The sequence below is a fragment of the Furipterus horrens genome, unplaced genomic scaffold (genome assembly GCF_987537825.1).
Source record: "Furipterus horrens unplaced genomic scaffold, mFurHor1.1.pri manual_scaffold_2, whole genome shotgun sequence".
In the NCBI taxonomy this organism is placed as follows: domain Eukaryota; kingdom Metazoa; phylum Chordata; class Mammalia; order Chiroptera; family Furipteridae; genus Furipterus; species Furipterus horrens.
The window spans coordinates 41,925,747-41,953,057 of NW_028327172.1; the positions used below are offsets into that span (position 1 = coordinate 41,925,747).

Here is a 27,311-nt window from a genome sequence, read left to right on the forward strand (position 1 = left end):
TTAATCACTTGAGATTGTATCTTAAAATGAGCATAAGACTATTAACTAAGAATGAGCTGAAAAAAAAAAAAAAAAAAGAATGAGCTGAAAAGTCACAGGCTTGTTGCAGCTTTTCCCACTTCAAGGGAAGAGTACCCTCAAGTGAAAAAGTTTGGAGTGGTGGTGAGAGACAAGAATAAAGCTGGATTTGGGTAGCAATCTCTGCCTCATGCTTGTTAGCATCCCCTTTAGAGGCTTACTGCTTCTGCAGTTATTGGTGAGCTTCAGCTTTTGTTCCTGTAACAGTCCTAAAGGAATACAATTCCAAAAGAAACAACATGATCTTGGCAGAGACACAGCTCAGCTCCAAACACTCAGCCATTTCTGTAATTGCACAAAGCCCTTTAGAGACCAGTAATTAGAGCTTTTAATCCCCAGGTTGTCCTTCCCAGGTGACTTCTCAAAACTGGTCACCTGGTTCTAGGATATTTGACAACTGCAGTAACCACCTACCTCACTTGTCTAATCATCCACTCCTGCCGCACAAAGCAGTTCATTTGCACACAGCCAAGTGATCTTTTTTAAATGTAAATCAGATTTGTCACTTCTCTGCTTAAAATTTCTCAATGGATTCTTATTGCTCTGAAAACAAGACAACCTAGTGCCCAGGTCCTTTGTGATCTAGCCCAGGCCTCCCTCTCCAACTGCGTCTTAACCCATTCCTTCCTCACAGAACTCCAGCCACAGAGGGGTTTTATTTTATTCCTCCAGCATTCTATGCCGTTTCTACTTCTGGCTGTTTATACGTGCTGCTCCATCTTCCTAGAGTACTCTTTCCCTGATGACCTCATTTTCAGCTTCTAGATCTTCACACCAATATTGCCTTTTTTCCTGTGGAAGAAATTGGCTAAGTGCTCATCAAGATGTCCTTTTCCCAGCTCCTTGCATCGAAGTGGGGCTATGTGGGTAGTTCTTATCAGTGAAGAGGAAGTAGATGTGGTGTTTCATTACCAGACCAAAGCAGTTAAAGAGCAGATGAGCCTTCCTATTCTCCCACCCTCTCTTCCACCTTCCATGGAAGTATGTGTTGAAGGTAATGGAGCAAATGCATAGAAGTCTGAATACCTGAGTCACTGGGAGGAAAGCTGCTTGACTGAAAATGTCCACATTGAACTTTGAACAAGGAATAAATCTCTATTGCTAGTGTGTTTTGGGAGATTTAGGGTAGTTGACATTATATATCCTGGCTAATATATCTCCTCTGGGCATCCTATCCACCTTACCTTACTCTTGATTACAAAAGCTGTTATTGTTTCCTTCTGGTGCTTCAAACATTTAATTATCTTACCAGATGCTAGTCAACACTTCCCACCTGACCCATGAATTTTAATCTTAATTGGGGGAGGGGGAATGCTCACATGGGGAAGTTGAGATTCTTATTTTACCAGTTACATTTTGATGATGACAAGGAAAAATTCCACTAAAGATGTCAAATTACAATGGGGGAAAATGGGACAACTGTAATTGAAAAACAATAATAAAAAAAAAATAAAAAAATATGTCAAATTAGATTTTTCTTCCCATATTAATAGAAACCTGATGGTAAGTGGCTATGATCATTCTTTTGGGAACTCAAGGATTTCACAATTAGGTCTCTCTTGGTCTTGATTCTCTTGTCCACAAGGTGATGTGTTCTTCATTAAGCAGGAACAGCCAATGTACTGTTTACTAATACACCTCCCGGGAGTCTTACTGATTGCCACAGTCTATGTTCTTCAAGGGTCCTTCTACATTGTTAATCTGTGGTGTAAATGTGTTCCATAGTTCCCTATAACAGCTGAGACCAATCTAAAATATTTCAAGTAGAATATTCCCTCACTTATCGTGGGTATTATGTTGTAGACCGCCCTGCGAAGTAGGAACCTTACATTTATTCTACACTCTTCAACCTATGTAACTTTAACAACATATGTATATAGTACTGCAAAATCCCGCGATATAGTGAAAAATCCACGATAAATAATTTAATATTTTTAAAAATCCTGCGATACAGTGAGGCCACAATAAGTGAACCGCGATATAGAGAGGGACTACTGTATGTTGGTCTCCCCCACCCCTTCTCATATCTCAGCAGCCTGTCAGCAACTCATTCGATTCAGTATATATTTATATAGAACTCCAAAAATCAATAGCAACAGAACAGAAGCCAACAGAAAAAATGGGCTAGAGATTGGAACTGGTACCTTATCCATGATTTTTAAATAGCCAGTAGACTCATGAAAAGGTCAGTCCCATTAGTAATCAGAGAAATGAAAAGTAACACCAAATGACATAACATTCCACATACACTGGAATTGAAGGGAAGTGCTACAAAATAGCAAAGATATGGAGTAAGGTGAATTCTCATATGAATCACATGAAAACTAATATCCCTGGTGAGGGGAGCATAAACTGAAAATTTTGGAAGCAGTCTGGCATTATCTACTAAAGTTGAAGATACACATACTTTATAACCAAACAATTCTACTCCTAGTTGTATTCCCAACAGAAATGTGTGCACATCATAGAAGGCAATTGCAGGATGGTTCATAGCAGCACTATTTGTAGGAACCACAAACTGATCATTAGGCAGCTCACAAACATTTGAATCCACCCCTCTCCCCAAAATGCCCACTATAACAACAACAACAGATCTTCACAACATAACAAAATGAAAACTTACAACATACCCACAATATTCAGGCTTCACCCAAAATTAGCAAACATACATAAACAAAATGATAATCCTGTAATAATTATAAAATTATAAACAATTTCTACTCAGGATAAAAGGAAATAGTAACTGACTCCAGTGAGCTCAGGTAATGGACTTAGCTGTCAAATATTTTAAAATAGCCATTATTGATGTGTTCAGATAATGAAAGGAAAATATAAGAAATTCAAGGAAAGCATGGCTCAAGGAATATACAGATGGAGAACCTTGCCAGAGACGTAGAAACTATAAAAAGGAATCAAATAGAAATTATAGAAAAAAAAATTGTACTATAAAAATTACTTGAACAACAAAATAGATGGAAAGAAATGGGCAGGGCCTCATGAACCTGTGGCACTTTAACCAAGGACCTAATTGTCATTGAAATCCCAAAAGAAGAGAAAGGATGGAGCTGAGGAAGTACTGATGAAAAAAATAGCTGAAACTTCCAGAGTTGGTAAGAGACAAAAACTTATGGCCTCAAGAAGCAGAGTGAACAACCCCCAACAGATAGACATGAAGAAATCCATATGAAAATATCATTAAACTTATGAAAGCTAAAGAAAAAATATTGAAAGCTAAAGAAGAACGATCCTGTACCTAAAGAGGGAAGAACAATTTGAAAGACAGCAGAATTTATTAGAAACCATGGAAGCTATAGGAAAATGGCACAGTATTTATCAGGTTTTCAAATAAAACTGTTAATCCAGAATCATACCCAGTGAAAATATCCTGCAGGAATGAAGGGGGAAATGTGGACATCCTCTGATAAAGGAAAACTAGAGTTTGTCACCAGCTGACATAGCCTAAAAAAAGGGCTAACTGAATTTGTCTAAACAAAGGAAATGATGAAATCTCAGAATGTCAAGAAGAGTGAAAGAGCACAGTAAACAAAAATATGTGTAAATACAACTAGCTTTCCTACTCTTGGGTTCTCTGAATTGTGTTTGATGGTTGAAGCAAAAAGTCATAACACTGTGCTGTGGTTCTAAATGTATGTAGGAGAAATATTTAAGATAATTCCATTATAAATATAGAAGGATAAAGGGAGGTAAGGTTTCTATACTTCACTTAAACTGGTAATATAATGCCCATAGGCCATGTTAAGATTATATGTTGACAGAGCAACCACTAAAAAAGCTATACAAAGATATAAGCTCAAAAACACTATAGTTAACTGAAAATAGAATTATAAAAAGTATTCAATTAACCCATAGGAAGGCAGAAAGAAGAAAATGAAAATCAGAGAGAGCAAACAAAAAATAAAATGGCTGACTCATTCCCTAATGTAACAATTACAGTACATGTTAATGATCTTAGCACACCAATTAAATAACAGAGTTGGGCAGAGTAGTAAAAAGCAACATAACTAAATATTGTCTACAGGAAGCTTTATTTTTTTTTCTTTTCCACGTTTTTATTATACTTAATATATTTTATCAATATTTTCTCCAAGCATTTGATTTGCCTATTCATTTTCTTTTTTTAAGTATATTGATTATATTGTTACAATAGTTCCAATTTTTTCCCCTTTGCTCCCCTCCGCCAAGCACCTCCCCTCCCCCAACAATCCCCCCCCAAGTCCATGCCCATGGGTCGTACATACAAGCTCTCCTGCCTCACCCTTTCATATATTATTATTTAAAAAAATAATAAAGAACAATCCCTCCCTCTCAGACTTAAGACCCTTTATAATCTTATAAAGGACAATGGGCGAAGGTCTTGAGCTCTTCTAGCTGCTTCAAGCTGGACATGGTCATCGTCCTACCTACCCTTGGGTCCAGAAATCCCTAATATGAGTGGGGGTGTGGAGGGGAGGGTGGCCTTCCCACATGGGGAAGGATCGTGCAGACTCCAGGTCAGTTGGCTGTCCCCGGACAATGGCATGCTTGATTTAACAGGCTGGCATCCTTGTTGTATTCTGGAGGCAACAGATTTGGCAACAGGGTTAAAAGAAATCATTCAATCCATAACCACTAGATGACAAAAGACAGTTATTAATTTTTTAATGTCCCACATTAGGGAAAAGAAGGGCTTCTTTGGGGGAAGGTGTGCCAGGTACATATCACGTGTCCAAAACTCTTTTGCCCATTATATTTAGTTTTGGCTGAGGGAAATATTTTAGGTTTTCCCCCTCTCAGACCTCTGGGCTCCTTCTGTCCAAGCCATTAGGACAAAAAAGAGAAACCAGTTTTAAAGTGAAGCCCACAGACCACCCCATACTTCACCAACCGAGCCGCTTAGTTCAGCCAAACCATTGAGTCTCAGGAGGCAGTGATGCAGACAGGATTAAGTGAGGCCTATTCGTACAGACAATCACTCAGGTAATGAGATCATAGGCTTATGCCCTTTGAAAACAGAAAACACATGTTAATTTACGTAACATAACCCACAAACAAGTCTCTAAATCTGTAGGACTGTCTTATCGGAAAGACATCCAGTTGCAACGCATTTGGCATTCTTCTTGCCTGTAAATTAAACATCTTTGATAATACCACAGACATAGTTTAACTTTCAAATGCAAACAAATTTTAAATGAAAAGAAACTTTACAGACGGTTAGTTGCACTACTTTATAGTCTACCACTGATCATTGTGATTTTCCTTGAATCACAATTTTTCTCCCTAAGATTACCCTCCTTGTCATTAAAGGGACTGCATTAAGTCCATTTTTAATTTATCCTGTTCATTTGCATAAACACAACAAGAGCAGCAAATGATCACTTATGATCTTTAGTTCTGCTTTGCTGGAACTTACGCAAGGAACATTTAGGGTGACCTTCAGTCTCCCCTTCAGGGCACAGAAGCAGAACCACATACCTGGCATTCAGCCTTGCCTTTAAACACCTGTCTTTTCCAAGTCCTTCTGGTTTTCCAATGTGCCTTAAGGTCCTTTCTAGCCATCTTTCAGGAAAACAACCTTCATTCCTTCCCTGGAAAGATTGTGATGGTCTGCACATCCAACAAAAGTACCAGGCCTTTTATCTCGTGGGCTTTTATTACTTTTGAAAGTCAATCCCAGTTTCACAGGGCTTTTTGGTAACAACCAGAGCCCAAGCATGTCTCCTTTAGGCATGACATTCCAGTCAAAGTCTTAGTCAGAAAAACCTCTATTAACAACTGGTCTTATTAGTTTTATGCAAAGAAATTTATGTCATTACTTACTTCTTTAGAATGCCAAACTCTGGAGGGATCAGATAGGGAGAAAAATATACAGTGTGAAGGAAAATCCTTGTCCTGCTAATATTCACTTAACTTGCATTTCCATTCTTTATATTTTCAATTTTTCCCCCACTAAAATTTTGTTTTTGTTTTGTTTTTCCATTACAGTTGTCTCACTTTTTTTCCCTTCTTGCTTCCCTGCACCCTGCCCCCCCTTCTCCCACATTTAGTCCGCACCCAGTTGTCCATGTCCATGGGTCATTTATACATGTTCTTTGACTAGACCCTTCCCCTTCTTACCCCCTTCTTTCCCTCCCATCTCCCCCTTTGTTACTATATAGATTATATCTTTGAAAAAAAAATTTTATCCTCACCTGAGAACATTTTTTCATTGCTTTTAGAAAGAGGAAGAGAGAGAGAGAGAAACATCAATGTGAGTGAGAAACATCTGTTGGTTACCTCTCATATGCATCCTGATCAGGGGTTGTATGTGCCTAGACCAGGGATTGAACCCACAACCTAGCTATGGGTCCTGACTGGGAATCAAAACCGCAACTTTTTGGACAATGCTCCAACTGAGCCACACCAGCCAGGGCAAGATAGATTATATATTTTTCCATAAAACTAACTTCAATAAAGTTAAAAGAATTGGAATCACATGGAGCATGTTCTCTGACCACAACAAAATAAAATTAGAAGTTAGTCACAGGAAAATCTTCAAACACTAGGAAGCTAAACAATACACTTCCAAATAATCCATGTGTCAAAGAGAAGTCACAAGAGAAATTAAAAAATACATTGCATGTAATTAAAATGGAAGTACAACATCAAATTTTGTGAGACAGCTAAAGCAAAGCTGACAAGTATACTTATTGCACTAAATGCATACATTGAAAAAGAGACAGTCTTAAATCAATAATCAATGTTCTCACCTCAATAGTCTAGAAAAAAAGGAGTAAGATAATCCAAAGCAAGGAGAAAGAAATTTGTAAAGGTAAGAGCAGAAATCCATGAAATTGAAAACAAAAACAGTAGAACAAACCAGTGAAACAAAGAACTGTTTTCTTTGAAAAGATGAATAAAATCACAAACCATTACAAGACTAACAAAGAGGAAGATACAATTGATCAATATCAGAAATGAAACAACTATCACTACAAGGTGTGCAGATATAAATATATAAAGATAATAAAATAATACTGCAAACAAATCTACACACATATATTTGACAACTTAGTTGAAATAGAACAGTTCCGTAAAAATAAAATCACACAAAATATTACAACTCACTTAATACAAAATAAATAATTTAAATGGCCCTGTAACTATTAAGGAAATTAAACTTATTTTAAAACTACCAAGAAAAAAAAAAAAACTAACAAGCAAAATAGCGACAGACTCATAGATAGCATGCTTACAGCCGTTGGGGGTGGGGCTTGGGGAACTGGGTGGGGGGTATGGAGGGATGAGCAAAATAAATAACTTTACTTGAACAATAACATTTTAATAAAAATAAGTTAAAAAGAAAGAGTGAAGCAGAATAAGGACAAGGACCTGCTCTGCCTTGCTGCTGTAACTCCCCTGACTAGAACAGTGCCTAGCATATAGTAAATACTCAATAAATATTATGGAACGGAAGAAAAAGAACCTTCACCTAGTCTCACATCTTACACAAAAATTAACACGAAATGAATCGTGGACTTTGATGTAAAATATAAAACTATAAAACCTGTAGAAAAGGAACAGAAAATCTTTGGTATCTAGGGTTAGGCAAAGAGTTTTAAATTTGACTTTGAAAGCATGATCTGTAAAAGGAAACATGGATAAACTGGACTTCATCAAAATTAAAAACCTTGGCTCTATGAAAGACCCTGTTAAGAGGAAGCTATAGACTGGGTGAAAATATTTGTCAACTACACATCTAACAAAGGACTAGTATCTATAATAAAGAACTCTCAAAATTCAAGAGTCAAAAAAAACTGATAACCTTAACTAAAGAAATTGAATGTGCGATTTAAAATCTCCCCCACAAAAACAAAACCAAAAACTCCAGGCTCAGATGGCTCTACTGGCTAGTTCTACCAACCATTGATGGAAGAAAGAGATAATATCAATCCTACACAAACTTCCAGAAAGTCGAATAGGACTGAACACTTCCCAACTCATTTTTTGTGTGGCTCTCTTGAGACAGAAACCTGGAAGCAGAATTGCTAGAATGTAGTGTATTTAATTAATTTCACTAAGTGCTGCTGCCAGATTGCTCCCAGAATAACTACTGTATTCCCACACTTACCGTGGGTATTACGTTCTAGACCCCCCAGCGATAGGTGAAAATCCGTGAAGTAGGAACCTTACATTTATTTTAGTATTTATATATATATTAAGGCTTTATAAACCCTTCCCACACACTTATAAACTGTTCCCAGTTCCTTATTAACCTTTCCCACTCCCTTATTAACCTTTTCCACACTTTCATAAACACTACTTATGTTCTTAAACATATTCTGTACTCTTAAACCTACGTAAATTTAGCAACATACATATACAGTACCGCAAAATCCCATGATACAGCAAAAAATCGGCGATAAATAATTAAATATAATCTTTTAAAAAATCCAACGATACAGTGAGGCCGTGATAAGTGAACTGCGATATAGAGAGGGACTACTGTACTCCGGTATACCCGTCCATCAATAGTGCATGGGGATTCTTGTTTTCCACTATCTCCCCAACATTTGATGTGGTAGAGGCAAATAGAATGCTGTGGAGAGAATGGCTTTTGGAGAGAAATGCCTGGATTCAAAAACTGGCTCAACCATTTTCTGACCCTGACCTTGGATAATTTACTGAATCTGTATCTCAGATGCCTCATTTGTATGATGGAGTAATAATAGGACCTATCTATATATATCAGGGCTTCTTAGGCATTCATGGGTGAACATCGTACTTTGTTATATTTAAGGCATTTCCCCTATTCTATTTTTGAATGAGGATTTCAAGACTGAAAAGCTACAGAAACAAATGTGTTTCAAGTGAGCTACAGAGCATTAGCCAATGACATCTTTGGTCTTTGGATTATTAGTGCATGTAATGTACAGAGAGGATCACAGATTTCCTTATAAGTTAGGATATGCAAATAAAATTTAGCTCCTTTCTCAATTACTGATCTGATTTTCCTCACAAATTCACTCCCATTCTGCACTCCACTAAATAGTGGAAGAGGCTAGAAATAAATTTATTCAGTCTCTAGGTTTCATTTGTGCTCTTTAAAATAAATACTAGGAAGCTCAAATTTCTCCCATTCTACCTTTGCTTCTCAACAAAGTGACATCTGGGTATAGAGGGAAGAGAATTTTGATATCAGAAAGAAGGGGTCCCTTGGCCTAATACTGGTTCTAGGGTGTGTACAAGCTGGAATCCTCTGGGTACAGTTAGCCCAGTTCCATACATGGGCATTCTGCCAACATTTGCTTCTAAAGCTGATGAATCCGTGGTCTTGTCTTTTTCAGCTGTCAGGGCCTGTGCACCGCCCCCACCCCTTAGCCCCCACTAATTTGGCCTCCTCACAACAACTCTGGTGCTGCAACTCTGCCTCATACTCCATTGAACCCAAAAGATCTCTACTCAGCATCCACACCATACACGAATCAAGAGACACCTCTTCATGATCGTGCCTCTCTGCCCTCGTAATGCCCCTGTGCAACAGTAAGTCCATGCTACAAAGTAGTTTCCTTCTAAAGCTCCGGGAGGGAAAAGGGCAAAAGCCTCTTTTGTGTCAGTATGTCAGTTTATTGCTCTATCCCAAAGTCCCAGGTCAAGCTGATTTTGTCCTACTCCTCCCTCTCTTCTCTCTGCTCCATCTACCCCCATCCATCGGGACGGGATGGCACGCATTTCTCCCCTTTGTGCTGTGTCTTACTTCTTCCTTCCTCTCATTGTTTGAGACTTCGATTTCTTTCTTTCTTTCTATATATTTTTTTTTGTTTAAATTTTTTTTAACAAGGTTACTTTATTTTATTTTTATTTGTTTTTGTTTTTAGAGAGAGGGGAAAGGAGAGAGGGAGAGAAACATCAATGTGCAGTTGCCTCTCACGCGCCCCCAACTGGGGACCTGGTGTGCAACCTAGTCACGTGCCCTGACTGGGAATCGAACCAGTGACACTTGGTTCGCAGGTCCGACACTGAAGCCACTGAGCCACAGCTGCCAGGGTTGGGACTTCAATTCCTTAATGGGATTTTAATTTATCTGGTAGACAATTTTAATAGTGAAACTGTCAGATCCAGAACATTTTTACACAGCAGTCATTGTATTTAAGCTATACTGTCATATGGTACTGATTTTATAATCTCTAATCTTTAATAACTGGGTTGGGCATAATTCAAGAATGAATTTTGGTCCAGAGAATGATATGGATTTGTAGAACATACTCTGTACCAACCAATTTCAGATTGTTTTATGGGTATCTCACTGTCACTTTCTGCTTCCATTGGAGGATAAATAGTAGTGATGGTAAACATGGACAGAAGGTGCATTTATCCAAAAGGACTTCTTCAATATTCTGCTGATCTCCTTTCCTGAAAGAACAACCATGCCTCTGGTTGACCATGGGAAAGCAAATGGAATGGTTTCTGAGGAAAGTGGAGACTTTTGCCCGTCTGCTCCGCATTTTGTTACAAGGCATCAGTTGCACCACGGTCACTAGCGAGTGGGGTGACTGTGAAGAGGTTGTGCACTGACACTCACTACACACTTGATTCACATTTCCTCCCATCATGTATCTAGCCAGATAGCGATGGAGATAAGTTGTACCTGGTAAGCTTTGGTGCTGGGGGCAAGGAGGGGGCACCCCTGTAGGCCTTTAGCTCTGCCATTCTCTAACCCAATTTTTATCTGAGAGGTTTGCCCTGGGATAGTATGCAATCATGCAACTAATAATAACACAACATATCAAGCTTGATTCCCAGCTTGTCTCTCCCTCAGATTGCCCACCTCAGTTAATGATGCCACAATCTGCCCAGTTGCTTACACCTAAAATCTAGGACTCATCCTAGATTTGTCCTCTTTCCTCACTCTTCACATCTAACCCATCAGCAAGTCCTGCTGGATTTACCTCTAGAATATTTCTGAAATCCATTCATTTTCCATTTCCCTCTTATGACCTTTGTCCAAAATCTGTCATCTCACTTGAATTACTTCAATAGCCTCCAAGCAAATCTTCCTCCATGTTACTCTGGATTTTCTTCCACTCATCCATCAAAGAACAGCCACGGTGATCTTTGAAAAATGCAAATTAGATCGTGTCTTCTCCCACCTAATAATCTCCAATAGACTCCTCCTTATGATTTTAGAAAATAAAAGCTCATTTTCATGAAAAGGCTGTCTGTGGTCTGTCCCTTTTATACCTTTTCATCCTCTCGACTCATTCTTCCCCTCACTCACCATGCTCCAGGTACATGTTCTGTTCCTTGAACACCACAGGGTTGTTCTGCCTCAAGACCTTTGCACCTACTGAACACTCTACCGGAAATATTCTGTCTTTTCATATATTCAGAAAGTCTTCCTTTACCACCCAAACTATATTAACTCTGCCCTCTAGTCACCCTCTAACCTATCAGCCTACTTTATTTTCTTTATAGCACTTAAAAATCATCAAATTTAACTTAATGATTTTATTTATTTTATTTTTTAGAGGGGAAGGAAGGGAGAAAGGGAGAGAAACATTGATGTGTGAGAGATAGATCAATTGGTTGCCTCTTGTACACCCTCAAATGGGGACCCAACCCATAACCCAGGCATGTACCCTGACTGGACATTGAATGGGTGACCTTTTGTTTCACAGGATGATGCTCAATCCACCAAGCCACACCAGCCTGGGCAAATTTAACTTGTTTATATATTGGCCTCTTATCGTCTGTCTCCCTGCCTGAGAAAAACCTCATTAGTGCCTGGAAGAACATTTGGTTCAAAAGAGGGCTCAACAAATAATTGTTAAAGAACATAGGACCTTGTATCTTAGTTTGCTTGTCTTTTGTGTGTATGGCTCGCTCAGAGAATCCATTTTAGGGGAAGGGATGACTGGTAGGGCAGGATTGGGGCTGTCCTGATAATACCACTAAGTGCTTTTAGAAATCACTTTGAATTCTAATGTTATTCTTTTAAAAATACCCATTGTGGATTTAGCTACAAGTGCTAAGACCACAGTAGAGAACTGGGCAAGGATTCTGGATCCTGCATGTTAGCCATCCACAGATCTGCCTGGGCATGACCAATACCAGGGCCATCTCTCCATAGTGTCCCTACACTCCCCTCTCCCTGGTTGCCAGGCACCCACCCTCTTCTACCTTATGCGTTAACACACCTCTTCTCTCATGTGGGCTTTCCCCTCAGTGTGTCACATCCTCAGTATGAACACACCGTTATTCCTTATAAATCTCAGAACTCGTTCATCAAATCACTCCAACTTTATTCTGGTTGAGGGCTCAGGGCAGGGGTGGGCTGCACACATGGACTCTCCGTTGAACACAGATGGCAGGGCTGAGCTTGGTGGGCAGGGGCAGGTGCATCAGGATATTCCTGCTGTGTAGCCTAGTAGTGCCCAGGGGCCCTTCCATGTACACAGGACAGGAATATACAGCCAGGCCAGCAGGGGGTGGCAGGTCGTTAGTACCCGGTGTCTGAGTGCTGACGCTGACTGGAGGCAGAGGGCTGGGCTGGCCGGAGGGACTGTCCTTCAAGGCCCCTGCTAGTGGGTCCCACTGGGCATTCCAGAGCTGTAGCCCAATCAGCAGCAGCCCCGTCTCTGGAACCGTGGGGTTTGGGCTGTTTACCACCTGGGGGCGCCAGAAGCCGGTCAGGCAAGACTAGGAAGCTAGGGGGTCTTTGTAGAGTGGGATCAGAGAAGCGGATGGGGTTACTGAGGAGACAAGATCGCCAAGAGGCAGGGTGGGATAGCTACGAGGTGTAATCAGGGGAGGTTGAGAGGGAGGAATTGGAAAAGAAGGGGCTGCAGGGAAGATACCTGGAGGTGCAGAGGGTTGCTGTTCAGCTCCTGACGTTTATGGGGAGGATGATTGGAGCTGGAACCTTGGCAACTAGGGAAATTCGAGCTGGGCACAGAGTGGTCCAGGGTGACCATAGCAAAGGCAGCCTCCCAGCGCAGTGACAGAAGCAGGCGGCGCGGGTGGCAAAAGGCTGATAGGTGGAAGATGCGCTTTGGTACTTCAGTGCCCACGCCCAGGTAGCGAACCAACAGCTGCCCACGGCGCGACAGCTGGCGCAGCCAGTGCCAGGGCGGCTGCGGCCCGGCAGGCGCATGGCGTCGCCAAGGCAGGGGTAGGTGACCAGTCCAGAGAGCGTGGGCCACCGCTGCACAGCGTGGGGAGGCACACGGGGGTGCGCCCTTCAGCTGTTGCAACAGGCAGTCAAGGTCCCCTTGTAGCGCGCTCACCAACTGGCTGAGTTCCAGCACCTCGGTCTTCAGGAAGGCCTCCAGAGGCCGCCCTGCATTTAGCCTCATCACCATCCACTCGGTGCCAGACTGGTCTTGGAGACTGGTCTCGGTCAATAGAGCCTGCAAGGACTCCAGTCTCCGCCTGGCTAGAACCAGGCGCTGCGGCAGCCGACTTTCAATGCGCCTCAGGAGGCCTCCCCCAGGCACAGGCACCCAAGTGGGTGAACTCCGTTGCAGGGCACTCAGGAGAGCGCGACTCTGGCGTCGCAATAGCCAGGCCTGGGGGCCAGCACTCAGTCCACAGATCCCAGGTTCAGGCGGTGTGCGCAGTAGGTGCATCTGGGCCTTGCATTCTGCCATAGCGTCCAGCTCATCTAGCTCTTGGAGATGGAGGTGAGGGGTGAGAGACAAGGTGGGCTCTCCCCACTCTGGACCCAAAGGAGTAGGCCTTCCTCTTGACACTATAAGCCATCACCTCATAACTAAGTGAATATTGCTCCCTCCTACCCCTTTGTTGCCACTGCTGTTCCCATTCCCAGCAGGGTAGCACTACACTGTGCTCTTCCCTACCCCAACACAGGGGTAGGGAAGCTTACCTGGGTTGGGCAACAGATTGGCCAGCAGATATTGTGGTGTGCGTGGTTGGTCCCAAGACCACCTGCTGGGGCTCAGGCAGGAGTTTATCAGGCAAACCAGGGCCTCTCTGTCCTTGTTGTCTCCCAGAGAACCCCCATAGAAAACTGAAGCTGTAGAGGAGATTAGGGCCCCTCAATTTCAGCCCCTCCAAGTTTCCACCACTTCCCAAACCAAAGTTGTAAATGATATCCACCCCTTTCCAGGCTCTCATGGGGGCTGATGACTACATGGAGGACAGGAAGGGTCTCACCAGCCAGTTCCTGCATGGCAGTATGGGGATTGCTAAGGCTGGCCCACAGCTGATCTTGGATCTGAAGGCCCTGGGTCAGGGTCACTTGACTCCTGGAAGAGGGGAGCAGGAAGTAGGGTTTCAACACTGTATGCTGAGGACTCACATCTTTCTCTCCAGCCCAAACCTCTCTCCTGAGCTCGAGAGTCTTGAGCGCTCACCAGTCATTGCCACTTGGCACCTCAAATACAACTTGCATTCAATAGGAATTATCATTTCCTCCACGCCAGCCACCCAGTTGTTCAAGGCATAAATATGGGAGCTAGCCTTGACTCCTTCTCTTCCTCACCCCATCTTTACTGTCCCTGCTGTGACTACCCCAGTCCCTGCCACGATGATCTCTTTCCTTGAGACTTCCAGAGCCTCCTAAAACTGTTCTGCTTGCCTCCAGGCCAGCCCTGTCTGGTCCATTCTCCACACTGAAGCCAGAGTGATCTTTGGGACAGACAAGTAGGATCACATTTCTTTTCCTACTTAAAACCCTTAAGTGGCTTCCCACTGTCTTCAAGATAAGATCAGGCCCCTTGTCATGGTCTTAAAGGCCCTTTACTACAAGCCTCACCTTTCACACTCAACCCCCATTGTGTGCACCTCAGGGACACTACAGTCTTCTCCCTCCTGCTAGCTTAGTCCCCTCTGCTCAGTAAGGCCCCACCCATCTCCAGCTGATCTGCCTCTGCTTTCAAGGCTCAATTCAAAGTGAGATCCCAAAGCCTTTAGGGGGTCTTTCCTTGGCTTCCCCATGCCCTCACACTTTGGTGCTCCCCAGAGGTAAATCCCAGACGCTGTGGAAAACACTCAGTGTTTACTGTGTGACTGACTGATGAAGCAAGATGGGTGGGCGCCTCACCAGCGCCCCCTGTGTGCCTGCAACTTCATTCCATAGAGCTGCCGATGTAGCAGGAGGCTATGTAGGAGGAGCAGGGGCAATGCCCTGGCAGGGGGTTGCATGTAGGGTCCTTGCTGGGCTAGCTCCACGCTGTTGATAAAGAGGTGGCCCAGCTCCAGGGACTGCTCCCAGAAAACAGGCATACAGTGCTGAGTCAGCACAGCTGGAGAAGAAGGGGAGTGCTGAGTCAGCACAGTACAGTTGCCCTCTCCCCTGCAATCTAATAGCCTTTGTGTGTGGGGGACATCTCACCTGGTAAGGAAGCAATAGCCTCTGCAGACACAACAAGCCAAAGACGGAAACCTCTGTGGACCACATTCCTGCTTGCAGGTTGGGCTAAAAGCACTTCTAACTCGGGGTCCGAGAACACTAGAGGTCAGACATGGGGATGAGATTAATCACTGGGTAAAGAGGATCAGACACAAGTCTAGGGATCAGACTTGAGGCTAAGGGGTCAAGAGTCAGATATAAGGACAGTCTGGAAGCTAGGGGATTGTCCATGAGGCCTGAGAGTTCAAGCTTAGGCCCAAGTGTAGGAGAGTCCTAGAAATGATCTCTTGGCAGTAAACCCACCCTTGGCTCCATCCAGTAGCCCCAGCAAGGGCTGTAGCAGCTCTTTTGGCCAGTGAGGCATCAGGTGACAGTTCTCCAGCACCAGCCAGTGCCCTTTGTCCATAGCCTGGTATAGAGTGCTGACCACAACAGAGACTGGGTCCCAGGCCTCAGAGCCCAGGGCTATCACCTCCAGATGCTTCTTCCCCTGGGGACCACAGAGAGATGTCAGAATAACTCAGAGTGATCTTAGAGTGACCCAAGGGACCCAGAGTAACTCCACAATGACCCCAAAAGTTCCAGACTAATCCAAAAAGATCCATGAGAATGTTGGGAGGCCCAACCCCCACCCCATCCTATCCATAGGAGCCTGGGTGCTCTGTGACCTAGAGGCTTGGCTCAAACCTGCTCATGCTGGGCAGCCAGTTTCTGGATGACAGTCAGGGGGTGCAAGATGGCTGTGGGGTGACCAGGTGGTGGCAACAAGATCAGCAGGGGCTGAGTAGCCTGACTGTGTTCAAAGGGTATGGTAGAGGCACTCAGGTTTTCATCCAGGGGCCGGCCCAGGAGGCTAGTGGTGAAGTCTGCCAGGGCAGCTGCAAGGCACTCGGGTCTCAGCACACGCCACAGGATCAGCTTCTGGAGGAGGCTGAGTGGATCAGGCCCAGGCCCAGGTGCAGGCCCCAGCACTGTGGATGACAGTGAGAGGTAAGCCTGCCAAACACTGGAGTGGCCTGCTAGGGACACACACAGCCCAGTAAATGGGGGCAGCAGCTCTAACATTCCACATTCGTGCCAGGCTCTCGGCCCTAGCCAGGCTGGGCGAGCCACACCTGGGACTGGCTTGCTTATGCTGGGAGAGGCTGCCAGTCCAGGCCAAAGCGCCAGCCTCTCCAGATCTGGTGCCTTCCTTGCCACTTGCAGCAGAGCCAAAGCACCCAAGGCACCTACCAAGGGTATATGGGTCAGGCCCAGTGCAGCCACAGTGCTGCCCAGCAGCTGGCGGGTAAGCTGTGTTCTCAGCTGTAGCAGATGGCTGGACAGGTCCTGCCCCTGATGCTCCTCACACTGCTTCATGCTGTTCAGAGCCCGCTTGGTGGCTGCCAGCCAATTCTCTGGGCTCATACGGAAGGGTGGCAGCAGATTCTGCAGTGGGCTAAGGGCCTTGATAATGGCCATTCCATGCTGGACCACATGCCGATAGGGTGCCCACAGTACCACCTCCTGCATCCTCAGGTCTTCTAGCTCCTCATAGTGGGCACACAGCTGGCATAGCTCTGCCTGGGTCCTTACAATGCCCCGCAGAAACTTGGCTGGGTTCTGATGATTTGGATTCTGGGACAGGAGCATCAGTAGGAGCCGCTCCTGCATACAATCGATCATTGTTGCATGGATTTGGCCCTCCCTCCCATAACCCCCCATTATCTCTACTCTTCTCCATCCCGATACCTGGGCCCCTCCAAAGCTCATCCCAACCCATAGAGTAGGCTCCCGAGCACCTCAGCAGCCTCCATGGCTTTGTGGGCATCCAGGGCTCTCATCTTGAGGTCCTGCCAGCGACTCTTGAGCTCGGGACGCTCCTTGCACAAGATTTCATGCAGCATCTGTTCTTCTAGGATGTCTGTGTTAAGGTCTAGATCCAGCACATTCAGCCCCTTCAGCAGTTCACAACCTAGCACTTGGGGTCATATGGGAGACACTTAACCCTTCTCCTTGGCAGAACCAGAAGGTAGGGTGCACAAGGAGTGTGGTTTCCTGCTACAGTTCCCAAGCTATCTGGGCCAGACTGAGTGAAACTGGGGGCCTAGTGTGTCACAAAGCTGTGCTAGCAACTTACCCACTGGGCCTCACCTTTTTCCAAGGCACTGAGGGGGAGGGTAGTGCTCAGATAGAGACAGAAGCCAGGCTGCACCTGGGGTGGGCTCAGCTGCTCCCGCTGCAGTAGCCATTGCAGTTCTTGGCACCCTAGGCCCAGCTCCATGTTGGTTAGTAGCACAGGCAGGCCTGTGAGGGGGAGGCAAGGACACACTACTCACCATGCCAGCATGTAGGCCCCACCGTGCACAAAATCTGGCTCTGATGAGCTCCCCTCTGGATGACAACAGGGTTCTCTCAGCTCTTCAACAGAGTTAGTGCCCGGGATGAAGGTGGGAACTGAGGTCAGACTGGGGTGTGAGAGGCCTCTGGGGTCACAGAGTGGGGGGAGGATAGGAGGGGGACATGGTGGGCAGGGACCAGTTCTTACCACCAGCAGCTGCCTCCAGGAGCTGAGGACCCAGGTCTGGGTCAGAGCCTGAGAGTACTCTGAGGTAGGGAACGGGCGGAAACTGCCCCTCTGTCTCATCTTCCCTGTTCTCTTGCTCTTGCTTCTCATCCTTTTCCTCCTCTTCCTCCTTTTCCCTTTCTTCTGCCTTCTGCTCTTTTGTCTTGTCCTTAGCCTTGTCACTCTCTTCACTATGATTATCTTCCTCGTTCATGTCCTCCTCTTTACACTCTTTTTCTTGATTTCTCCTGTAGCCCTTCCCTGTGCAGAAAGAGGCAGAGGAGCTCTTCTCAGAGGAATGACCAGCTAAGGAGCACCATTCGCCCATGGGCTCTGTCTCCTGAGGGAAGTCACTTACACTCTTTGTGACTCAATTTCCTTATCTGCAAAACGGGGTTGATATCAGTGAGTCCTTCAGAGGGTTACTGTGTACTGTGAAGATGACATGAAGCAATACATAGAAAGCACTCAGCTGGCACCAGGGAGGGGTTTTGTCATCCCTGAAATCAGCCCCACTACTGCCTTTCTGTGGGTTGAAGAGTTAGTACATCTCCCTTTTTGCCTAAGCTAATCTGTCACTAACAACTAAAAGAGTCATCACTAATATAGAAATCAGTGCTTGTAAGTGAAAGGCCATAAACTGTGGAATTAGCCAAGTCATGGGTAGTGTGGTGGACACAGATGTTTGGCTAACCACTAGCCATCTCAACCCCTTTTCCTTTGCCTTTTCTACTGCAGAAGCTGGAAAGGAGAAATGCTCATTATTTAAGTATTAAGAAATTTAAGATTTTTTAAAAAAAAGTATTAAGTATTTAAGAAGGGGACAAGTGGAGGTTGCCAGGTCTACATTTTGGTATATTCATTTCCTATTGTTTAACAAATTACCACAAGCTTAGCAGCTTAAAACAACCCCTACTTATTATCTCAGTTCTATAGGTTAGAAGCCCAGCACGACATGACTGGATGCTCTGCTCAGGGTTACACTGGGCTAAAATCAAGACAGTAACTGGAGCTCGCCTCTGGGGCTTGGGGCCTCTTCCAGGCTTATGTTTTCCTTTCTTTCCCAGTAGCCCACTCTGTCTTCAAGCCAGCAAGGGTTCATTGAATCTTTCATGTGTTTCTGATCTTTTTGATGTTCTCTTCTTTCCTCCTTTCTTCTTAAAAGGGCACAAGTGATTACAATGGGCCCACCCAGATAAATCAGGATAATATGAGGAGGGATCAAAGAAAGAATGGAATTATCTTCTGGAGTGCAAGCCACTTGTAGTACAGGCTTCCCCCACTGAGTATTCTCAGAACCCATCTGTATCAGTGTACCAGCTGGCCGTAGTTGTGAGAGGCTGTGTTCCGCTTCAGTGCATTTTTTTTTGAAGACTCTTTCAGCACGTTTGCCCATTTCATGATGGGTGATTTAGGAGTGTACATGCCCACACCAACAACAGCATGACCCCCATGCCCCATCCTCTCTAAATCACCTGATCTCACCCCGAGCGATGCTCTTTTTTGTTTCCCCGGATGAAAAAAGTGCTCAAGGAAACATTTTGTAGATGTGGATGAGGTGAAACAAAAAACAGCAGAAGCACTAAAAGGCACCAAAATCAACATGCTCAAAAACTATTTTGAGCAATGGAAAAATTGTCTTGATAGGTGTACTACATCAAATGGAGAATACTTTGAAGGTGACTGAGGTTTAAACAAGAAAAAGTACACAATTTTTTATAACTAAATTCCAGGTTTCTTTTGGGTCCCCCCTCATATCTCTATCTTAGAGTAAATTGATTAGTAACCTTTATTAAAAATAAATCCCTATTTGTTTAAGCCAGGGTAAGTTGGGTTTTTGTTACTGGTAGTGATAGCATTTCTAAATGATACAGCAAGTTGGGAGTTGGAGGAAGCAATGAAAGTCTTTCTTTTCCCTGTGGGGAAGGTGGCTAGGCTATGTGGTAGGTAAAAAGCTGTCTTATGTCATGGGATTTAGACCATGTGCTCGCTGAACTTTAGTGGATTCAGCAGAAGATATTGGAGTGTGCTGGCTACTTTACCTAGAAGAGAGGAACTTTAAGGAAATTCCTTTCTACTCATATGAAGCAATTTCATATCCCAGATGATAAGATACTCATGTACCTTGCTACTTTGTAAAAATGATTCTCTACTTTGTGTCGCTTGGAATAGGAAATTATGGGCTAAGTAGCTTAGAGAATCAGGAAAGCCTGGTTCTCCAGGTTCATTCCACTTCTCTCTATACACTCCCTACTTGACCAAGATAATAGTCTCCTTCCCCCTTTTGGTTTGGATACAACCCAAAGTAATAGAGACTACATTCCATGGCTGATCAGTCTTAGGTCACTACTCAGACTATTTTTTAACTTACAGCTCTGAAGTGAAGGCCGACAACTACGCTAAAGCTTAGTGGACTTAGTGGAGCCCCCAGAACCAATGTTAAGAGACAGAAGCCAGAAGGTATGGTTTAAATTCAAGAATGAGAGTGTACTAAGATTTCTGGCATTGATTAATAGCTAACAGAGTCCTTATAAATGAAATCTGCATGGAAAAAGATGAGAAATTTAAGGGGATTTTCCAGAAAATCCTCCATTTGGTAACAAGTGATCTGTGCTTGCTTAATTTTAAGGCAAATCCTAAGCCCCAGAATCCAATACGACATAGACATCTAAGGCAGTACAGCTACAAACAGCGGACTCTTGCCCAACTTTTTCTTCACAGATAGCTCTAGGGGCAATGGACAAAGAAAATCACACTATTTATCAGGACCCAGGGCAGCTGAACTGTTTGTCCAAACATTCCATAGCCAGTGAAATAATGCTAATCATTTGTCTTACCATCTCTGTCTGACATTATATAGTACATGCTGGAGACTAATATACAGTGTGTGTTTCTAACCCTGTCCCAGTTTCTAAGCAGGAAGTTTATTGTAATTGTATTGATTTGATTTTGCTTTACTTGGCATATCAGGTATATTGATATGGTGAGATGACATGTAATCTCTCATACATTACAGAATCATGAAGAGCCACATCCAGATCTAATAAAAGCAGTGAACATCAGTCAGAGTTCCTGGACTCAGAAATGTATGCAGCAATGAGATGTTTCTTCAGGGTGTCTCTCAGAAGGTGAATTCATTTGTAGTTACACATGTGCTAGTTCTATAATGGGCATTTTTGTGATTGTGCACAATGGAAAGTAGTGCTGAATAACAAGGGATGGACTGCAATGATGGTATCAGTGATATATTAGAAGTAATAATGACTAACATTTTGGAGAACTTATTATATAATAGCTACTGTGTGAACCCCTTTTACATGAATTACCATACTTAATACAATGCTTTATGAGATGGGTATAACTAAGGCCCTCATTTTATTGGCAAATAAACTTAGATTTAGAGATATTAACTATCTTGCCTTGGCTCAACAACTAGCAAAGGACAGATATTTGACCCAGAAAATCTGATTATAGAGCCCATGTTATAGACCCCTTTATTATACACCTGCCATTGGAGATGTCTGCTGACATCACCCCTAACCCCTTCTTCTGGGAAATAAACACCATTCCTTCCTTACCCTAGGAAACGTTCCTTCTTACACTGCACCCAGATGGTCTCTGATTCAAGCAAAATAGGAATATTTCCCCAGAATTCCTGAACATAGGACAAATTTGGGTTGTAAAACTCTAACTTCTTGACAAAGCTTCCAATAGTGCTGAGCAGACCAGGGAAGTGGAAGATCATGGATCAACTACTTAGCTGCATAGATTCATAATCATTGCAATATAGGTCAAAAGACTTAAGTGTGACCTAATTTAATAGGCAGGTGAAATTTGGGATTCCCTGGCTACAAAAATTTAGAGTCTTGATTATGAAAGGGAAGATCACTATGGCTAGACTGTTGGGCAGTTCAGACATCTGAGAAGCACTGTGATTATTATCCTGGGCTTTACCTCTGCCTGTGGTGGGAACTGGGGCCAAGCATCTAGTATCTTCCAGAGGCAGTGGGTTCAGCCAGATGAGGGCCTGGTTGCTGCGGTCAAGTACCAGAGGCCAACGGCAACTAAAGTAGTGGGTGGAACTTCGCAGAAGCAGGCCTGCCAGGCGAGCTGACTTTGCCTGAGGCTTCAGATCTCTGTCCCATTGAAACTGTTCAGATTCAGAGCTCAGCAAGGACAGAAGGCTGAAGGCAGAGCGTGTGGAGAGCAGAGGTTTTTTCGGTGGTGTGACGACAGATTTCTGATTCTGCTTCAGGGCCTGTGCCACATCATCTGGGCCTAGGGGCTCCTGAAAGCCCTTACACAGAGCTAGCCACTTGGCTAGTAGCTCATGGCGCCGCACTGGTGGAAAGGGACCCAGGTAAACGATGGCAGCTGAACACAGGAGGGCATCTCCGAACACAGTCATGCAGTGCCCCTTCAACTTCTGGTGTGGAAGGGAAGACCAGGGGGTGTGTAGGCCAGTGAGGAGGGTAGAGGCAGAGGGTCTGGCGGAGAAGGAGCAAGGCAGGGTATGGAGCAAAGCATGGCTAGAGGGGCACAGTGGGACAGAGGGAGGCAGCGAGGGCACAGGGAGGAACAGAGGAGTGCAGGCAGTGGTGCAGAAGTGAACTTTTGGGGAAAATCTGGGAGGGGCTGTTTACCTGGAGCTCTGTAGTCCAGGAATGCATGGGCGTGAGCAGTGCAGCCTTTATGGGCCACCTGTGATACTGGCCACTATCAGCGCAACTGAGATTCTCTACCAGGTGGCTATGGGAAGCCTGGGCATCTTCCAGCTTCTTGGTCAGGGCCAAATTGTGCTCCAGGATCTCCTGAGCCTGGAACTGGTAGTGGGCCAGCCGGGCCTGCTCTCGAGCCAGTGTCGCCTCTACCTGCCGCAGCAGCAGGCCCGTGGGCAGTCCTCGCTGTTGTGCCAGCCTGTAGTGAAGAACAGCCCAGAGCCAGGCTGCCAGGCTTGCTGCAGGTATGCTTACTGCCCGCAATGCTGCGTCACTCATACCTGGAGCTTTCAGAGCTAGGTTTAACTTTATTACCTCTGCGTCTGTCATCTTCTCCTTGGGGAAGAACACCAGCTCCTGGGAGAGTTTATGTTAAAAGGAGTGGGGGAGACATAGATGCTCGGAACCTTGCCCAACATCCTCACCTGTCAAGTGTCCCCTTTATGCCTCCGCTCTCCTCATCCATTAATTATGCCCCACATTCCCTACCTGATAAAAATCCTCAGTGCATAACAGCTGCTTGGCACTGGCCCAGCCTCTTTCACGGTGGAACAGGTCACACAGTGCATTGGTAACCTGGGTCACAGACTCTGGTGGTGCTCGATAGCTCCGGATCTCCTCAAAGTCAGTCACCTTCAGCTGGCTCAGAGGCCCAAGAAATGCCTTGCCCATCTAAATGAGGAGAGATTCACTCTTGAAGTGAGCTCCTGAAATGTCCTCTTTCTTCAAAGTATTGCCAAAAGGGATCATCTCTCCTTAGAGTTCCCATGAAAAGACCATTCCTCAAGCCATCCTATTTACCCTTGCCCATCCCCCAGGAGACTCCATGATAAATCACCCCATCCTCTCTTCTGGGCATCCTATCAGGGGATGTCCTCTCCCAAGAGGGAAAGGGTGCAGGGCAGGCGACCAGCAGAGCCCACCTGCTCCAGGAAAGCCTCATGCTGAGCCCGCAGGGCATCCCTCTGCTTGGTCAGGTTCTTAATGAGGTTCTCCTGCTGCCGACACTCTGCCAGTTGCTGCTTGTGCAGGAGCTTGCCTTGCTCTAGCTGCTGTTGCAGTGTGGTGAGGTTCTGTGAACAGAGACCCAGGCTGCAGCTCCAGATCCTAGATTAGGTGGGAATAACCCAAGAGAGGACCCCAGGGGCTTGGGACTACAGCACACTCCTCACTCAGTAGTCAAGGTGATTAAGGCGAACTCCAAATAAGCCACAGATGTAGGCTGAGCTCTGGAGCTGTCACTTCCTGTCTATAAGTTCTACATCTAGTGATGCAGCTCTGAGTTGGTGGTGGCTTCTCCTGACCTGCCATATAGGCCCAGGCAAACTGAATCCAAAGCCATTGTGCTTGACTTTATGCTACACGCTCTCTTTCACTTGACCATTAGTGGCATTTCTCACAGAGGCAGTTCTCTTCCTCGTGAAACATATTCCTCCCTTGACTTTCACAATAGCATGTTCTCTTTTGGCTTTCTCTAACTTTGGAGGCTGCTCTTTCGCAGTCTTTTCCTCTATCAACCCTTAAATATGCCTTAGCAATTTTTTTCAGGGCCCCCGTCTCTTCTCACTCCACATTTCTATGTACCCTCCTTAATCTCATGGCTTTGATTACCACTTACATTTTGACAACTCCCAAGTCTCTGTCTCTAGCCAGATTATTTCTTCAGCCCCACACCCACATATTCATCTCCTTAATGGAAACCTCCTCTTTGGTGTCTCACAGGCCCCTCAGACTCCGTATGTCCAAAAATGAATATATTGGCCTCCTTAGATTTCTTACAATCTTACTCATCTGCTCATGTGTTCTTTTTCTTAGAATTGTGGCAAAATACACCCAAGTTTCCCAAGGAAGAAACTTAATTGTTACACTGACTCCATCTCTTCTATTTTCCCCAAACCCAACCCATCTTCAAGGTCTTCTAATTCTACCTCCTAAACATCTCTCATATCTCTTCCCATCCTAGTACGTATCCCTTCTGCCTATGGTCTCTCACTTCTGACTTTCTGCACTGGCTTCCCTTCTTAATCCCCTCCTCTAATCCATTTTCCATGCTGCAGCCTGATTGGTCTCCTAAAAACCAAATATCATTATCATCATGTCCCTTACCACACTTGCCATTCTTTTATTTGGTTTATAATGCCTCCATGACCAGAGGCCTCTACTCATCTTTCCAATGTCATCTCTTTTTCCTCTCCCAGTACTCTACTCTCCAGCCATTCTTGACTTTCAGTTCCTCCGATGTGGCCTCTGGGCCTTTGCACATGCTGATAACTTCAGACTGTGACATTCTTCCTCCCTGCCCCCACTTAAGCAAAATCTTACCTAATCTTCAGGTATCAACTGTGATGTACTTCATTTATTTGTTTACACATTCAAGGATTGTTTTTTGAGCAGCTACTGTGGTACTATGCTTTCTTTAGAAAGTCTTTTTTGCTGTTTCAGAGTATACTGGACTTTCTCTGTCATTACACACTGTTTTGTAATTGCCTGGATTACTTTATATCTTCCAGTAAACTAGGCACTGTAAAGGCAAGGACAGTGCCTTATCTTTTTTATTAGGAGGCACTCTAACCTAATATTAATAGTGGCTAACGTTTATTGAACTCTTAATATGTGCCAGCACTTTTAAATGCTTTCCATGTAAGATCTCATTTAATCTTCATTCTAAATCTCTCTGGATTTTAGTTTTTTCATCTGTAAGATGGGGAAAAAAGGACAACCACCTCAGAAAGTTGTGGCAAGGATTCTATCTATCCATCTAGATGTAAACATAAGATGTAGATGTAGACGTAGGCATAAATATTAATGAGTGCCTGGACAAAAGAACGTGGCGTTTGATAAATTTTTGTTGAGTACGATACTGAATAAATGAACCAATTGAGTAGGAGAGAAAAAAGAGAGTTATCCAGAATGACTTCTGGGATTTGGCTTAAAGTGGATGGTCATGCCATTTTCTGAGGTGAGAACATCGAAAGAAGCACATGCTATCATGGCTGCTGAGTGAGTGGCCAAGGGATCTGACACCGAGTGCCCCCGAGGCTAGGAATGTCTCTTTTCTACATTTGGGGCTTCTTATGCTGTGTTCTGATATAACTGACCCAGAGGTTGAAGAATGATAGCACCCATAAACCAGATCAACAATGCCCGGTACTGTATTTATCATCTTGGGAAAAGGCAGGGCCCAAGATGAAAAACTGGAATATGGGAAACATGGGAGAGAGGACTCCTGTCGCTCCATGAACTTCTCTATTTTGGCATCTCAACTGAGTCTTGAGGTTCAGTCTAACTAGTGATCCCTGGTGGTGGATGGTAGGAGGTACCAGTTCCGTGAAAACTTCAGGGAGCACCATTTATATAGAATGCAATGAAAACCACACATGTAGGTACAATGTGAGCCATGCCCCTAGACTTTTGCCACACTGGGTGATAGTCTGGGGCACCAGCCAGAAGAGGCAGGGTAGGAATTAGGAGCTGTAAGGCCTGAAAGCCCAGCAGAAAGTCAGCCAGAGTATCTACTTGTGAGCTGATCGCCTCTGTAGTTATCCCTGAACTTGCACCAAAGTCTTGAGCCGCAGGGAGAAAAAAATGCAATTTCAGAATACTTCTTATTAAAAATAAGATAAAAGAAAAAAGCTTCTATTTAGGGAAAACACCTTTAACTGGGAGCATTTGGCTATAGAAGGTGGGATGATTGCACTTTCACCAGCTTTAGCTAGATATGAGGGGTTAGTTTATTCAAAAGAGAATTGCTCTGTATTTGAAAGCAGTAGGATTTAGGGGTTGGACTAGAAAAAAGTCTTTTATTACATGAGCATTTTATTTGGGGAGCTTTAAAAGAAAAGTGGGGTGGCTGAATAACATTGAGGAGAAGATGGGAGGAGAAAAGTTGGTCACTGGGAAATTCACTGTAAAGGAGGGTGACTGAAGAAATTCAGGACATTGAGAACTAGTATGCCATTTAAATATATTTCTGATTCTGTTCTAGGATGTAAATTGCCCCTACTGCCATCACCCATCCACATTTTCCCACTCTACACAGCAGCCTTGTATATTTGGTGCTTTGTGGAAGGAAGAGGTAGAGGGACAACATGGTATTGGAAAAGAGGTTAGCTACAAGAGATGTGGCAGCTGGCAGTGACAGAAAATTCAGGAGAAGAAGAGGATCGGAGGGAGAGGTGACCATAACCATGTAATCCCTGCCCTATCCCTGATGGGAATCTACAGAGGTCTCGGGGCACATTCTGAACTTCACACAGTCAAGGTACTAGAGCCAACAAGAAGCTGATGCTTGTATTTCCTGTGTTTAGAAGAATCAGCCAGGTCCCAGCTCTGTCATGAGGAGTTTTGAGTCTAAGCTCTAAAGGAGGAAGCAGCAGGAACTAGAAAGACCCCAAGGGGGAAGGGGGCTTCTTCAGAGACAAGAACTAAGGTTCAGTCTGGTTGGTTCCTCCAAAGGCCCCTTTTGGGTTTCTGCTCTGGCCCTACTGTGCATGTCTCACAGTCTTCTCCCCCTTTTACCAGCAGAGAGTCTTTCAGCTGCTGTTTCAAGGTGAGGATCCAGTTGGTGTGGGTGCTGTGCTGCTCAAATACCGCTGTCAGATTCCCCAAGGCATTGTGGACC

At 44.4% G+C, this 27,311-nt stretch overlaps 1 protein-coding gene across 1 annotated transcript in view; it reads right to left on the reverse strand.

The window, feature by feature from the left end:
- Positions 1-12,372: 12,372 nt before the first annotated feature.
- DNHD1 (dynein heavy chain domain 1) overlaps positions 12,373-27,311 on the reverse strand; it is a 63,733-nt gene continuing 48,794 nt past the window's right edge. Inside the window, exons 27-42 of the mRNA XM_090267282.1 lie at positions 27,209-27,311; positions 23,614-23,763; positions 23,180-23,362; positions 22,616-23,047; positions 21,927-22,398; positions 17,955-18,233; positions 17,561-17,713; positions 17,209-17,387; positions 16,115-17,074; positions 15,731-15,917; positions 15,410-15,526; positions 15,119-15,320; positions 14,230-14,321; positions 13,940-14,089; positions 12,912-13,723; positions 12,373-12,723 (exon numbers count right to left, since the gene is read on the reverse strand). Of these exons, the coding sequence (XP_090123408.1) occupies positions 12,373-12,723; positions 12,912-13,723; positions 13,940-14,089; positions 14,230-14,321; positions 15,119-15,320; positions 15,410-15,526; positions 15,731-15,917; positions 16,115-17,074; positions 17,209-17,387; positions 17,561-17,713; positions 17,955-18,233; positions 21,927-22,398; positions 22,616-23,047; positions 23,180-23,362; positions 23,614-23,763; positions 27,209-27,311 (4,822 nt within the window). The remainder of the gene's footprint in view (positions 12,724-12,911; positions 13,724-13,939; positions 14,090-14,229; positions 14,322-15,118; positions 15,321-15,409; positions 15,527-15,730; positions 15,918-16,114; positions 17,075-17,208; positions 17,388-17,560; positions 17,714-17,954; positions 18,234-21,926; positions 22,399-22,615; positions 23,048-23,179; positions 23,363-23,613; positions 23,764-27,208) is intronic.